At 51.6% G+C, this 15,916-nt stretch overlaps 1 protein-coding gene across 3 annotated transcripts in view; it reads left to right on the top strand.

Moving 5' to 3' along the window:
• AP3B2 (adaptor related protein complex 3 subunit beta 2) overlaps positions 1–6,577 on the top strand; it is a 32,311-nt gene extending 25,734 nt beyond the window's left edge. For all 3 annotated transcript variants that reach the window (XM_007470054.1, XM_007470053.1, XM_007470052.1), the window contains 10 exons: positions 205–313; positions 698–821; positions 1,177–1,357; positions 1,501–1,561; positions 1,894–2,000; positions 2,199–2,427; positions 2,845–2,929; positions 3,175–3,272; positions 5,907–6,045; positions 6,147–6,577. In XM_007470054.1, the coding sequence (XP_007470116.1) occupies positions 205–313; positions 698–821; positions 1,177–1,357; positions 1,501–1,561; positions 1,894–2,000; positions 2,199–2,427; positions 2,845–2,929; positions 3,175–3,272; positions 5,907–6,045; positions 6,147–6,297 (1,284 nt within the window). In that variant the 3' untranslated portion in view covers positions 6,298–6,577. The remainder of the gene's footprint in view (positions 1–204; positions 314–697; positions 822–1,176; positions 1,358–1,500; positions 1,562–1,893; positions 2,001–2,198; positions 2,428–2,844; positions 2,930–3,174; positions 3,273–5,906; positions 6,046–6,146) is intronic.
• The last annotated feature ends 9,339 nt before the right edge of the window (positions 6,578–15,916 follow it).

Genomic DNA, 15,916 nt, shown 5'->3' with positions numbered 1-15,916 from the left:
CTACACTCTGTTCCTTCCTGCTGGCAGTGCCGCTCTGTGAGTGCCTCCAGGGTCCCTTCCCTCCCCCCGTTATTTCCTCTTGGGGACAGGACCAGGTGGGGCCCTGAGAAGAGCTAGGGTGAAAGATAAGAGGGGCTTGTGCTTTCCTTCCCCCTCCCCCTCCATGATTTAACGGCTCCCCGCCCTCCACCCCACAATCTCCAGGTACCCGAATGGACCAAGTGCTCAAACAGGGAGAAGAGGAGGGAGAAGGAGAAACCCTTCTACTCAGACTCTGAGGGAGAATCAGGGCCCACAGAGTCTGCAGACAGCGGTGAGGAGATGGGCAGAGCTGGGGCCCTGTGCTCCTGCCGGCGTGTGTGCCTTGTGGCTGACTATCTGGCGCACGTGTGTGCTCCTGTATTAGATGGTCACGTGTCCAAGGGGGTGTGCGCCTCCTTGTGTGCACCTATATGTGTGCTTATGCACTTGAGGATTGCACGTCCCAGATGTGTGTGTGCTTGTGTAGGTCTCTGTCCACACGGGTCCATCTGTGTTCCCGTCGGTCTGGTTGGCGTCTGGGGCTGGGAGCAGGTCGGGGGGTTGGAGGGAGAAGAGGTGAGTTTGCTGCTTCAGTGCAGAGTCTGAAGCTGGGTGTCCAGGGCTCCCCAGGAGGACTGCACACGAGGGAGGGAAGCCTGAGACAGTCCTTCCACAGACCCTGAGTCCGAGAGTGAATCGGACAGTAAGAGCAGCAGCGAGAGCGGCTCTGGGGAGTCCAGCAGTGAGTCCGACAACAAAGACCAGGATGAGGACGAGGAGAAAGGGAGGAGCAGTGAGAGGTGAGATGACTGGGCGGCTCCAGGGCTCTCCCTTGGAAACGAAGGGCTAACCCCCAGCCTTAGCCAGTCTCCTAAGAGTCCCTGAGCCTCCTCAGGAGCTGTTCCGCTCACGTGATGGCCACAGGAGGTGTCTGCGTGGGGCGCAGCATGAAGAAGCAGTCAGGGAAGGGGCCTGAGCTGGCACAGGCTGGTCTAAAGCTCTCACTGCGGCCCAGGCCTAGGAGCTCAGGTGTGGAGTCCACTGGCCCAGGCTCCCCCCGCTCACCCGCAATGTGCAAGGCTTTCCCTGCTCTTCTGTGACGCAAGAAGGGGTCATCCAGGCTGGGCCCAAGCCCTGTTTGCCCCCTTTGCTCAGTGAACATGGTGAGGAGGAAGGGAAGCAGAGGAACATGAAGCAGCGGAAGAAGGCGCCAGAGGGACAAGAAGGCGGCTCGTCCTCAGAGGAGGGCGGTGATTCCAGCAGCTCGTCAGAGTCTGAGATGACATCAGAGACAGAGGAGGAGCAGGTGGAACCTGCCTCCTGGAGGAAAAAAACAGTGAGCGCCTTGGGGCAGGAAGGGGACGGGCGTATGGACCGGGGCCCTCCCCAGCCTCTGGGCCAGGCCCGGGCATCTCCCCATAACCCAGCCCGGGCCAAGGTGCTCCCCTTCCACACTCACATCCTGCTTTTCTCTTCCAGCCTCCCAGCAGCAGAAGTGCCCCTGCAGCCAAGGAGATCTCCCTGCTTGATCTAGAGGACTGTGAGTTTGGGTGGTAGAAGTCACAGGGGGAAGGAGGCCTGGGGAGTATGACTTAGGAAGGGCCATGGGCGCTCTGGGCTAGGTTCCTCGGGGGTTTGGGGTGGGAGGAGCAGACAGAATCCATCTTTGGGCCTGAGAGGGCAGCAGGACAACCTCTCCAGGTGTGGGGTTGGGGTCAAGGATGGATATCTCCATGGAGCCACCAGGCTGCCACGTGCCTCACTGTCCGTGGTGCTGAGCCGTCTACTCCCTAGGCCTTGGGCTCCTGCTTGATCCAAGCCAATTCCACTTTGCCTCTCTCTCGTCATAATGTTTCTCATATACTCCCACAGTCACCCCTCCCAGTGTCCAGCCTGTGTCTCCCCCCACGGTTGTGTCCACCAGCCTGGCTGCTGACCTAGAGGGCCTGACGCTCACAGACTCCCCCCTGGTGCCCTCGGTGAGTGGGATGGGGAGGGACAGGGCTGGGGCAGGGACACATCTCTGTGCCGTATCCTACAGTATGGATTTGTGTGAAGGGGGTGTGATGGAGGGATGGCTTTGAGCCTCCGTTGCTGTGACCACAAGTAGGGACAAGGCTGGGACGGGCTCTTGACTTGTTCATTTCCATACTTCCCCTCGTCCTCCTCCCCTCCAGCTGCTGAGTCCAGTGTTGGGTGTCGGGAGACAGGAGCTGCTGCACCGTGTAGCTGGCGAGGGGCTGGTTGTGGACTACACCTTCAGCCGCCAACCTTTCTCTGGGGACCCCCACATGGTGTCTGTGCACATCCACTTCTCCAACAGCTCTGATACCCCCATCAAGGGCCTACATGTGGGCACCCCCAAACTGCCCGCTGGCATCAGCATCCAGGAATTTCCTGAAATCGGTGCGGAAGGGCCTTGGATGTGGTAGAGAAGGAGGCTCCTGGGTGGAGTTGGTCTTTCTGTGGTTTCTGAAGCCCCCCTCTGTGCCAGGCCAGGGTCTAGGCTATGGGGGTATGGAGATGGCATCTAGCACAATCTATGGACAAGACAGACTAGGAAATGAGCAAGTCCGTATCAGGGCAAGAGGTGCTTGAGCCTTGGTTGTTTCAGCACTGACTTAAAGCAGGTGAGGGTGAGTGGGGGAAGGGTGTTTACATTTCAGGAGAAACTCAGGAACAGTCTCTCCAGGGGCTCAGAAGGCCAGGATTCCATAGAGGAGTGGTCAGCTCTGCAGGTGGAGGGGAGAAGGGGTCAGGGTTCCAGACCTATCAGGTGATGCTGTCTTTCTCTTCCCCTTTCCCTGCCTCACACTGCTGCAGAGTCCCTGGCACCCGGAGAATCTGCCACTGCTGTCATGGGCATTAATTTCTGTGACTCGACCCAGGCGGCCAACTTCCAGCTGTGGTATGTTTCCAACTCATGGAGCAGTAGGAGGATGGCTAGGGAGAGGTGGGGTCAAAATAAACTGGAGCTGGAGGTGGTGTTAGGTGGGGCTACATCATGATCTGGTGTGTCTGGAAGGCATCCCAAGACCTCAGGTCTCTTACCTCCCTCTCCTGCTGCCTCCAAGCCCTCCCTTCAGACACAGTGCAAGGTGAGGGGAGAGATGCTGGCCTCACTCCCTCTCTGTCTCCTCCTACCCTTCCCAGCACCCAAACCCGGCAGTTCTACGTCTCCATTCAGCCACCTGTTGGGGAGCTTATGGCCCCTCTGTTCATGAGCGAAAATGAGTTCAAGAAGGAACAGGGTGAGTGTTCCCTGGAGGTGGGCAGGGAGGGTGCTCAGGACCATCCCCTGGGGCTCATTCAGCTCCACCATACAGTCATGCTGAGGGAGCCTCAGCTCCTGCAGATGGAGGGAGGCCTCACAGCTTGTGGCTCCAGCAAAGGCTTCACAGAGCCTGGGACACTTCAGTGAGGCTTTGGAGACAGCCTCAACTCAGCCAGGCAGAAAATTCTAGGCCGGAATTCCAGCTGGGGGAAACATTATGAGTAGGTGTTAGTGAAATTTTACAGGAAGAAAGGAGGGGAGCAGTTTGCTTTAGGGCATAGGAGCCCATAGCAATGGTGAGTAGTGAAAACAAAGCTGAAAATATGTGCGGTCCAGTTTCTGGAAGCCTTGAACGCGATGCTAAAGGATTTTGGTCCTAAAATTTCAGAGCTGGAAGGGGTCCCAGAGGTTATTGGGTCCAACTCCATCGTTAGAGAGGTAAGGACCGTAGACTTCGTTTTCCTAGCAGTAGAGGAGTCATTGAAGTTTTTGAGCAAAGACGGGGCCAGGTTCAGACTTCTGCTTCAGAAGGAGAAATCTGGCAACACTTACAGCTAGGACTGGAATTGAGAGAGTCTGCAGCAGGAAAAAGAGGCAGAACAGCGTAAGTGGGAGGCAACATGGGGCTTCCTGAGTCCTGGCTTTAAGTTCTGAACGTGCCACTTGCTTGGTATGTGGCCTTGGACTAAATTCTGTGCCCAGTTATAAGGCTATTGCAATAGATTTGATGAGAGATGGTGACCAGGATTAGAACCACAGCAAAAAGAATGAAAGGCTGAGGTGGGGGAGAGGGAAGCCACGGGCGTTTGCCCTAAGGAAGTGGAGAGGGAGACATATAAGCTGGCTCTAGAACGTCTGGCTTAGATACTAGGGAGAATGGCAGTGCCGTTCACCCAGACCAGGGGTTAGCCAACTTTTTCTCTAATGGGTCATAAAGCAAATGTTTCAGGCTTTCTGGGTCATGTGATCGCTGCTGCAATTTGCCGTTGTAACCCAAGAACAGCCACGGGTAATACATAAATGAATGAGTGTGGCTGCATTCCAATAAAATTCTATTTATGGACACAAATTTGAATTTCATATAATCTTCATGTGTCATGAAATATCTATCTTTGATTTTTCCCACAGCACTTAAAAAATATTAAAAAAACCAACCAACCAACCAACCATTGTGGGCCATGCAGGTGGTAGGTTGTATTTGGCCTTCAGGCTGTAATTTGCCAAACCCCTGACCTGGAAGAAAGAAGAATGGATTGGGCAAGGGAAAGGGGGGGACGATCTTGGACAGTTTTGGAGAGGCTGCTTTTGAAATACATTTGGGAAATTCAGGAAGAGGTGTTTAATATGCAACTGAAAATATGGGCCTGTGCCCAGGAAACACTTCTAGGCTGGAGTCAGGAGCATAGCGGTGGTAACTGAAGCTGTGAATATGAGTGAGATCACCCTGGGAGAGAGATGGGTGGGGAGATAAGAAGGTCAAAGACCTTCCTTGAGGAAAACCTGCCTTCCTCAGAAAAAGGAGGGGAGGGAAAAGAGAAGGAACAGTGAGAGGTGGGAGGAGAACCACGAGAGACGAGGAGGTTGGAGAGTGCCTTGGATGGCCTGCAGGCCCAGATGACCGAAGACCTGCAGATCCAGCAGATAGGAAGCTGCTGCCAACATCAGAGAGAGCGGGTCATTGCAAAAGGCGGGCAGAGGCCAATTGCAGTGGGTTGAAGGAGACCAGGGCTTGGGGAGATGGAGTCCTCTTTGGAGGACCTTGGCGGTCACTGGGGAGGGAGACACAGCACTAGCATGATGCATCCTGTTTCTAGAGAGGACTTCTTAGGAACGAGGAGACTTGATATGGAGAGACTAAAGGTACAGGGACAAGAAGATGTCACTAGTTAGGAGTGGAGGCCATGACAGCGACGGGAGAGGGATGTCAGTTCTCAAAAGGAGGGAAGAATGGCGGGAGTAGCAGAAGGCGGGGAGGCTGAGGAGACGGGCAGGAGGGCAGGTGGAGGAGCTCGCGTGGCTGGGTAGAGCGTGAGAGTGGAGAGGAGAGGCCAGACCCGTAGAGTGAGGGTTTCTTGGGATGCTGTGAGTGCCTGGGGACGCGACGAGTCCTGGACAGGTTTGGAGCTGTTGCCACACGTGAAATTAGGGGTCCACCTGTGAGGGCTGCATGTGACAACCGGACTCTGGCCTGTCGGGTGAGGACCACCAGTGATCTCTTTGTGAGGACTCGGCCTCCAGGAGCTGGGAGAGAGTTGCACTTGGGTTGGAGGGCCAACCAGGAAAGACGAAAAGGTGGAGGCAACCTCTAAGTACTGACTGGCCACCAAGTCCACTGGCCACTCCCAAGGGGCTGGTGGCCCAGATGTCTGACAGTGGGGAAGCACCCAGTCAGTTTCTGCTCAGCAGTACGGATAGAGCCCTGGGTGGGGTGGGAGGCTGCCCAAGGCTCTCTGACGGAGGGCCAGGTCAGAGAGGGAAGCAGCCCCTCCTCAAGACTGGTGAGGGAGATTGAGACCTGCCCCGCCTGAGTAGAACCTGGTGAGGGTGCTCAGTGGGCAGACCCAGCAGTACCCACTGTGGCCTTTGCCCTCATCATAACCTCTGTCCCCAGGAAAGCTGTCGGGCATGAATGAGATCACAGAGAAGCTCACGCTGCCAGACACCTGTCGGAGTGACCACGTTGTGGTACAGAAAGTGACTGCTACTGCCAACCTGGGTCGTGTCCCTTGTGGGACATCTGATGAGTATAGGTACTGACCACCAGCAGGGGGACGAGATAGGCTCTCGGTCCTGATTTGAAGGAGGGGCCCCATGCCTCAGGGCTGAGCTCATTCCTTTACCCCCACCTCAGGTTTGCAGGGAGGACGCTGACCAGCGGGAGCCTGGTCCTGCTGACCCTGGATGCCCAGCCTACTGGAGCTGCCCAGCTGACAGTCAACAGTGAGAAGATGGTGATCGGCACCATGCTGGTGAAGGACGTGGTACAGGCTCTGACCCAGTGATCCTAAGTGCTGTGACCTCTTTGATTGTCACTTGTCCCTCCCTCGTGACATCTACGCTGTTAGCCTCTCTCTCTTTCTTTCTCTCTCTCATATCAGACTCCTCATTCCAGACAGCATCTGGGGGTCCTCTCTCTCTCTGGTCATGACCAGGCTCCCTCCCAATTCTCCCCATGGGTTCCTTAGTGACCTGTGCAGAGGGAGATGGCAGGGCTCCATTCAGTCCTCCCAGCTTTGTGTAGCTATTTATGTGGCAAAATCTCAATAAAATGTCTTCTCCCTAGATGCTGGCTCACCTTTCCTTGCTTCTGGGTTCTGCCTAAGGGGGTTGGCGGGGGGTGGGGGGAGAGCTCCTAAGAGTGACTGCGTTTGACCCTTGTGAATGATCACCACTGACCTTCTAGGGGAGGCTGTGACTGACTCTTAAGAGGTGACTCTGGTTGGACCCCCAAGATGACCATCTTCGAGTCTCCAGGCATCTCTGTGTAAGAGACATCTGATTGGGGATGGGGAGGTCAAGCTGGAAGAACTCCCTGGTCCTTTTTTATGAGCCTCTGCAAAGATGCCTCTTCGACATCTGGCAGTCCCTTTTGGTTCCCCTCATGGGCCCTTGGGAAGGAGAACTCATAATGTGGGGAATTCCCAAACGTAGGTGCAAGGTTCAAAATATGTCAACTACATCTAGATATGGGGCCTAGAGCCCCACCTAGCTGGGGAGATGACCCACCTGGCCCTCTTGAAGAAGGAAGAACAGGAGATGTGGACCCGTGCTTCTCAAACTGTCATTCATCAAATCACCTGGGGGTGTGTTATCATGCAGATTCAGATGGGTAGGTCTGAGGTGGGGCCTGAGATTCTGCATTTCTAACAAGATGTCAGCGACCGATGCTGTTGCTCCATGGACACACTTGAGTGGTGAGGATGTAGAGCCTCCACACCTGGGACAAGCCTTCTAGGGGTGGCAGTGAGGGTCAGGGCCCCTCCCTGATACCTTTCCTGGTGAGAAAAGAGGCTGAGCAGCAGTGGTTCCTAAAGGTGTAAAAGGTGTTCCATTAGCATGTGATATGCCAAAAGAAAAAAGGAAAGTTTGTAATCATGTAAATTCAGGAACCGTGGATTGGTGTACAGGAAGTTTATTTCCCACAGGCCTTCTCAGAGCCTTTATTATGCTAATGTGCATTGTGAGCCCCACCCCCACCCCACCACTCCTAAGAAGGGCTATAGCTCACAGTGTTACCCCTACTTGGTTTTGACCTTGGGATGCCTTTGTCCCAGGACACCTTGATTGACTGTGTTACAGGATGCACACTCCAGTGATAGTTTGAGATAGTTTACCTGATCCTCCATAACCAAGACTCTAGTTCCTTGACCACACCTCCCCACAGCCCTGTCACTGATCAAGTCTGTTTAGAGAAAGACAGGGTGAAGCAGGTGTGGCGCTCTTCTCAGGGGAGGGGAACAAAGGCAGTGCCAGGGGACAACCCTGCCTCTGACTCCGGGGACTTGCTGGGCTCCGTGGCACCAGGCAGCAGCTGGGGCCGCTGCTTCACTGAGAGCCTCGGGGCCCCAAAGTCTCCCTGGGATCACTGTTTTTGTCGCTGCAGGTTCTGAGATGGGACTGATCCACCAGTCATGGGTCACTCGAACGGTGGACTTGTTCTCACTTGTGTCTCTGAACCAGCACTGCCCGCAACAGAAGAAAGAAGGTGGGAGCGATTTTTTAAGAAATTAGAACAAGGACCGTCAGAGAATTCTTTTTTTTTTTTTAATTTATTTATTAATTTATTTATTTTGGGCTGCGTTGGGTCTTAGTTGCTGCGCGCGGGCTTTCTCTAGTGGCGACGAGCGGGGGCTACTCTTGGTTGTGGTGTGTGGGCTCCTCATTGCAGTGGCTTCCCTTGTTGCGGAGCACGGGCTCTAGGCACGTGAGCTTCAGTAGTTATGGAGTGCGGGCTAATCAGTTGTGGCTCATGGGCTCTAGAGCGCAGGCTCAGTAGTTGTGGCGCACGGGCTTAGTTGCTCCACGGCATGTGGGAACTTCCTGGACCAGGGCTCGAACCCGTGTCCCCTACTTTGGCAGGCAGATTCTTAACCACTGCGCCACGAGGGAAATCCATCATCAGAGAATTCCTTACCAACCTGGACTTTGCAGCAAAGGCCCCAGAGTGGATTCTGTAGGAGCCAGAAGTATATACGGCATGAACTCTAACATCCCTCAAGGAGCTTACAGCCCAGATTCCCAGAACCTCTTGGAAAGGGCACCAGGATCTCCAACCCTGAGTGAGAGTCCAGAGCACGGGAACCTTAGTCACAGCCCTGTGTTGGTTTCTCTGGAACGTGTCCCAGGCTGTGGGGTTAGCAATAACAACCCTTCTTAAGAAAATGATTCTCGTGCATGAGATTGTCTCAGGGGAGAGGCAGGAGGCAGGAGAGCGAGGTGTAAGCAGGGAGAGTCCGAGTCAGCAGCTGGTCGGGAGAAGGAGCCCAGCCGGGAAGGCTGGGACTGCGGAAATAGGCAGAAGTAGCAATCTTCAACCCAGGACGGGGAAGGGACCCCATTGTCTTCTAGGGAATGGTCTGCGGGGAGAAAACCTCAGTCAGAGGGGAAGGGAGAGTAGCTGCTCCCACCTCAGCCCAGCCCAGCCCATATCTTCCTGGACTCTAGGTCCATGGCCAAACCTTCCACAGCCCTGCCACGTTGGCATCCCCAAGTGAGTCTCTGCAGGGATAAGACAGGGCCTGCCCGGGACACACTGGTGGAAACAGATCAGACATACAGGACCTGAGGGGGACCTCACTTCTCTCCAGAACATTTTTCTTTCCAACCCATATCATAGCCTGTATTTTCTCACTGATCCAAGTCTCTGCCACTGTGGTCACAGGCCTCCTGGATCTTAATGTGTCCCATGAGGAGCATTGAGGGGCAACCGTGGAGCTGTGGGATTCATGTGGGGCCCAGGACCTCAGAGCAGACTAGGAAGGGCTCTTAGGGCTCTGCTGGTGCACAGGGAGGGTTCGGGGGAGGGGGCCAGAAATGGACAGAAGCACGGGGACTGGCACTGAGGCAGAATGTGCCCCCGGTGAGGGTCAGGTAGAGCATTGGTGAGGACTAAGGAGGTCCAAGTGTGGTCTGAGCTTGACCACAGGGCTTGACAGGTCAGAGGACAATGAACACAGCGAGGGGCTGAGAACAGGAGCCCAGTCCAGGATGGCTTCCAGGTGGTGCTCCGGCAAATGGCTAAAAGGAATGGCTTCAGTTTTTGGCCAGGTTGCTGTAGCTGGCTAGCTGCAATGACTGGGGAACAGATCCATCTAGGGATACTAAGGAAGCCACTACAGGGACCCTGAGCGGGGGGCATTAGCTGTGCCCGTGCCTGAACCCCCCAGCCTGTCAGCCCCAGGGCAAGCCCCTGGGCTAGTTCAGTACCTTCTGCTGGGCATCTTGAAGGTCACCTCTCAGCATAGCCTGCAGATCAAAGGGATGGGTGTTGGGTATGTAACTCGCTGTGACAGGATTTTCCCTAGCCTTACTGGGCAAAGAAGGAAAAATAGGAAAGTTCTGGACCCTCCCCCTGCCCCCCCACCGAGGCCTGGCTGCTGGACAGCCAGGATCCTCACCACCAATTTCTTCCCTGCCTCCTCAGCACATTCACGTCCCTCTCGGTCACTCTAATTCCTACCATGGCTCCACATGCTGGGGGTAGGGGTGGGGAAAGGCCTGCCTTAGGCCCCTCCTTCCGCATCAAGCATTTGAGCAGCCAACAAGTGCTGGGCACTGTGGTGGCAAAGAAGCTATGGGCTGATGACCAACCAGGACTGGGGTGTGAACCGTGGAGGGACTGCTCAGCCCAGTAGGTCCCGTCTCATTCCACCAGCCTGCAACTGGCTGCAGAGCCTGCTGGATTGGGAAAGCCCCAGCTCAGGGGTGGGGCAGGAGAGCGGCTGAGGGAGGGTGTACATGGACCTGGGTCCTCAAGGAGGTGAGCTGGGTCTTCCTTCTATGGTGGCCTGATCACTGTTGTCTCCCAGGGTCAAGAGAAAGATGGTGAACCAGTGCCTAAAAGGGTGAAGCCCAGGATGGGGTTTGGAGAACAGGGGGTAAAGTGGGGCACGTCCAAAGGAAAAGCAGTGAGCACCTTCTTGGGTCTTCTACTTGATGGTGCTGCTTGATCCCGTTGTCTCCTACCCCACTGTCTCTCTCCCGTCCCACTGACCTGTCCACTAAGAAAAAGCACTTAGGGCTGCACTGTTTGATCCTGACTATGAGGAACCCCACCCCCATCCTGATTGCCCCATTACAGCTGAGGATGCTTTGGGGTCACTGAGGCTTGGGATAGTGCTGAGAAAGGTAAGCAATGCTGGGGATTACTTCTTATCTGAATGCCACTTTCACCCCGAACGTTACTTCTCATCTTGCTGCCAAGGACCCTCTAACTTTAGCCCCTTTTCAGATCTTCCACCCATGAGTCCACCTGAGTGGAGCTTCCCAGTGGTGCCTGGAGAATAAAGGTTGCCAACAGCTCAGAAAAATTCTTCTGTCTGGGATCTTCCCAGACACATATGTCCCTGTCTTTGGGACTGTTTTTTTAAAAAAACTTTTAAGTGTACTATTCATACAGTAAATTGTACAGATCACAAGTGTGCAATCTGATGAGTTTTCATGGCCTGAACAACCCGTGTAAACAGCATCCAGGTCAAGAAACAGAGTGCAATAGCACACCTCCCTCGTACCTCCTTCCCGTTTGGGGCGTGTTGTATTTCACTCAAAGATCGATCACAGAGCTATGAAATGGTTCCACAGCAGTCTGCAAATGGCAATGGGATCCCAGAAGGCCAACACAGACTTGTGTCTGGCAATGCCAACACGGTGGCATATGCTGCTCTCTGGGGCTACTGGGGATGTGTTACCAACAACCCCTGTGGCAGGGGCAGGGTGTGTGGAAATAAGTGGGGTTGTTTTCTTGTTTTGACTGAAAGAAAATGTGAGGAAACAGCTCTGGGGAAGAAAGAACTCTTGAGGTCTTGGGCAAGGTGACCTTGATCAAAGTCTTGATGTGCCAGATCCCCAGCATCTGCACCTGCAGAGGAAAGGCAGGAGGCTGGGAGAGGGTGAGGCTGGGTGAGGGTGAGGCGTGGTCCTTCTCACTCAGACCAAGGCAAGACTGAGACCCTGGGCTCCTGACAAGAGTGGCTGCATACTCTTCAGTAAATCCCTAAACTTCAGCTTCCTCAGCTGCAAAACAAAGGGGAGGGACACTCAGGCTCCCACGCCCCTCCTTGCGCTGAGACCCTAGGCATCCTCTAACCCCTTTACAAGCATTTCAGGACAACCGGCACTCACCTTCAACTGCATCAGTGAGGTAGCCGACCTCCAATGATCACTGCTTCCTGGCATTTCGCACCCTGGTGTCATCCCCTCCTACATCTTATCAGGGCTGGTGTGTGTAAACAATGGGATACTGTAGACATGAGAGTATGTCATTTCTGAGATTAGCTTATGAAAGTCAATGCACCTCCATCTCAGTCTCTGTCTCTCTGGTCATTTGCTCTGGAGAAAGCCAGCAGCCCTCTGGAGAGGTCGGTGTGACAAGGAACTGAGTGAGCTTGAGGTGGAGCTAGGAGGCAGATCCAGGTCCAGGCAAAGCTTCAAATGACTGCGGTTCTGGCTGAGAGCTTGACTGCAACCTCAGGAGAGAGCTTGAGCCAGGACTGCCCAGCTAAGTCAGTCTTGGAGTCCTGACTCTCAGAAATTGTGTGAGAGAATATTTGTTGTTTTAGCCTGCTTAGTTTTGGGGTAACTTAACAGCATAAGTTAATACAATCCAGCCCTCGACCCATGTCCTAGGGTATTGAAAAAGTCCTCAGAGGGAGCCTGGGCCCCCAGCTCTGGCCTTCAGAGCAGTTTGCTCCCACATTCAGTGTCAGTGGCGTGCTGGAGCTGGCTCATGCTGGCTCGTGAGCATCCACTGGTATCATACTGATGGTGTGAAATCAGCCACGGCAGAAGTATTTATGCCACAGAAATAGTTGACTACTGTAAATGACTCCTCTCTTGCAGCCAATTGTCAAACATTTATCAGCACACCACTGCCCTTGTCTCCATCCCTGTATCTGTTGAAACAATTATGATATATTTCAAGTTTAAAGAATAAAATAACCTCTTGTGTACTGATCACCCATTTTAAGAACTAAAGCACTCATCAATTCAGCAGACACCCCCTGTATCCCTAGTTTCACAAGCTCTTCTCTCCCAACGTGAAGTAAATCACTATTCTGAATTTTATGTTTATCAAGGCCATGCATTTTTTGGTACTTTTACTACATACAGATGTGTTCCTAAACAATATATTGTCCTTTGTGGTAGTAATGTACTGCATGTTTTAAAATTTTATATGAATGGCATTGTAGAGTATGTGTTCTCTGACATCCTGCTTCTTTCACTCAGTGTTGTTTATGAGTCATCCATGTTGATATGATTAGCTTTATTTCATTTACTTTTACTTATATACAGTATATTCCATTGTATGACTAGACCACAATTTAGCAATCCACTCTCCCGTCGGTAGGCATTTAAGGTATTTTATTGGGCTGGCCAAAAAGTTCGTTCAGGGTTTTCCGTAAGATATTATGGAAAAACCCGAAGAACCTTTTGGCCAACACAATATTTTATTTTTGTAATTAAAAATATTATTTTTTTATTTTTGCAATTTTGAATAACACATCTATCGGCATTTTAAACTCCTGCCTCTTTTAACACGTGCGAAAGTTTCTCTAACACATTTCCCTGGGAGTGGCATTCCTGGGTCATAGAGTATACATACCTGCAACTTAACAACATTGTCAGATTGCTCACCAGAGTAGCTGTACTTCAAGTCAAGAATGTTCACAGCACCTTCATTCATAATAGTCCCATTCACATTGCCAATCACTAGCAGTATGGGGAAACAAATATGGTATATCCATACAATGGAATACTACTTAGCAATAAAAAGGACTTAACTACTGCTACCTGCAGCAACATGGATGAATCTCACAGATGCTATGTTGAATGAAAGAAGCCAAAAGTTTATATGAAGTCCTAAAACAGGCAGAATGAATCTGTGAGGAAAGCAGTTAGAATATTAGTTGTCTCAAGGAGAGGTGGATGAAGTGGGAAGAGGTATGATGGAACCCTCTGGGCTTCTGGAAGGATTCCATGCCTTGACGCGGGTGGTGGTTACCTGGGTATGTATGTAGGTAAAATACATCAAGCTGTATACCTAAGATTGTGCACTCTGTGTACTCTCTGTATGTGGGTTGTTACCCCTCAATTTAAAAAATGTAGAAAACAAAAGCCACAACCAAAGTGGCTGAACCAGTTTACACCCTCACTGGCAGTGAGCCTGCTACTAGGATAGTGAGACTTTTCATTTTGCCTATCTAGGAGGTGTGAAATGGTATCCTACTATGTTTCCCTGGTTATTGGTGAGCCATTCCCATCTTTTGCCCATTTTTCTATTCGCCTTGTTGTAAAGTTCTTATATATTTTGGAAATGAGTCCTTTGTAGATCATGTATTGCAAATATACCTTCTTCCAGTGTATGACTTTCCAAGTTTTAAACATCTTTTGATAAACCAAAGGTTTAAATTCCAATGTGATCAAATTTATCAATTTTCCTTTATACTCTGTACTTGTTGTTCCATATTTACAGAATTTGCCTGCACTATGAGGTAATAAAAATATTCTCCTAATACTGTTTTCTAAAAAAATTTCCAAGTAATGCTGTATACATTTGTATTTTTAACCCACTTAAAATTTACATTTGTGTATGATGGAAGGTGGCGCTGATCTACCTTCTTTTATCCCACTTAAATGAGCAGGAAAAAGAACAAAGAACATGGTTTCTTCTGCACAGAGCTTGGCAAAAGCCGAGTAGACACTATGTGCTCACTTTACCTTGTGGTCTTGAGTTCCTAAATGAATCTCCCTTCTGATCTTTTCCAACCAGGAAAATTATTTTCCCCCTGCAGTCTCTTTTCTTCTTTTAGCTCTCTGCCTGCTGTGGAGGCACTGAACACCTGAGAATATAAAAGAATACAGGGTCCCTCCTAGTACATGCATTTAAAACTTAGTCCAGCCAATTACAGTTACACTTAAACCTGTATTGTAAATCTGGGGCTTGACTGCAGAGATGGTGCCAGGCATAGCTGGGCTCAAAGGGTATTTGTTGACTGGGAGAATGGATAATGCTGCCTGTTTGTTCCTGCTACTTCTGCCAGTGACCAGCTGTGGGGACCTGACCAAGTCATTTAATGCCTCCACCTCTGCCCCTTTCCACACCCCTCCCTGTGGATCATGGACATCTTCTAGTCAGGGGTACTGTTCTTCCTGTATAACCTGCAAGCCTGGCCAAGTCAGGGCAGGGAGACAGGACTGACCAAACACATGACTGTATGTGCACTCAGCCAACCCTTCCTTCACTGTCTGGTGAGGGCTGGGGTCAGTCAGAAAGAAATGTGCACATCAGGGTGCTGGACATTTTGTACGTAACTGGTTAAGGCTTCAGGCACTGAAGCCAGAAGACTGCCTGGGTCTGAGTCTTCACTCTTCCACTTCTAGCTGGGAGTTCTTGAGCTAGTTACTTAACTTCTCTGAGCTTTAGTTTCCTTGTCTGCAAATGGGTTAACAGGTAAAACACTTAGAACTGTGCCAAGCACATAGTAAGTGCTCAGTGAAGATCAGCTATTACTATTACCTGCAACAGAAAGTTTAGGAAGAGGGATTTTATGCAGCAGAAATTTCTGTTCCACGTCACCTGAAAGATCACTTCATTTTCTTCTGGCTGGGAGTTTTAAAATATGAAAGAGCTCCCAGATACTGTTCCCTTGGGCACTATTCCAGGTTTCGGATTCTTATCTTCCTCAGCTTTGGGTCAGGGAAGAGAAAGGGATGGAAAGGATGAGCTGCATGAGGCCCCTGGACATGCTGGGCTTGACTCTTTTAATTTGAATTAGTGACCAAATTTAAAATTAGGAAGATTTCACATTAAAAAGCAAAACAAAACTGCATTTCCAGCTTGTCTTGAAAGATCTGGCTGGGCTGGGACATCATTCCTGCACGGTATCCAACAGCTAACTGCCCTTTTAGATGTGCCGTGGGCCTTCTTGGTGCTGTCATCCACCCTCACTTGGCTCCTGGGCTGTAGGTATTTGGGTGTGGCACCCCCTGAGAAGACAAGCAAGATACACTACCTCCGATGAGTTGTCCTATGCTGTTTGTGGGCCAGGGTGAGACTTGTGGGCGGGCTGCTCGTAGAGAAGGAAGAGCCTCAGGTAGGGCCTGGAGTGGGAAGGTTCCAGGGAAGCTAAACCAGAAGGTGTGGTTTCCTGGGCAGCTGAAATGGGCCATCTTGAGGAGGGAGGGCAAATGGGTAGGGGGTGCCGGGGCCCTGTCTTGCTCTGCCCCTGCAGCCATCACCTCTCTGCCCATGACCTCAGCAACGCAAGGAAGCTCCTGAATGGGGATATTCTATGGATGGAGATTGGCCAACTCTCATTGTAACACTGGGTCCTTCTGTGGACTTCTACTCCAGCATCTGTTCTTTTTTTTTTTTTTTTTTTTTTTTTTTTGGTACGCGGGGCC

Source organism: Lipotes vexillifer, unplaced genomic scaffold, assembly GCF_000442215.2.
Source record: "Lipotes vexillifer unplaced genomic scaffold, Lipotes_vexillifer_v1.1 scaffold532, whole genome shotgun sequence".
NCBI lineage: Eukaryota > Metazoa > Chordata > Mammalia > Artiodactyla > Lipotidae > Lipotes > Lipotes vexillifer.
Note: the sequence above shows the minus strand (reverse complement) of the source record. Positions and strands in the feature narration are given on the sequence as shown.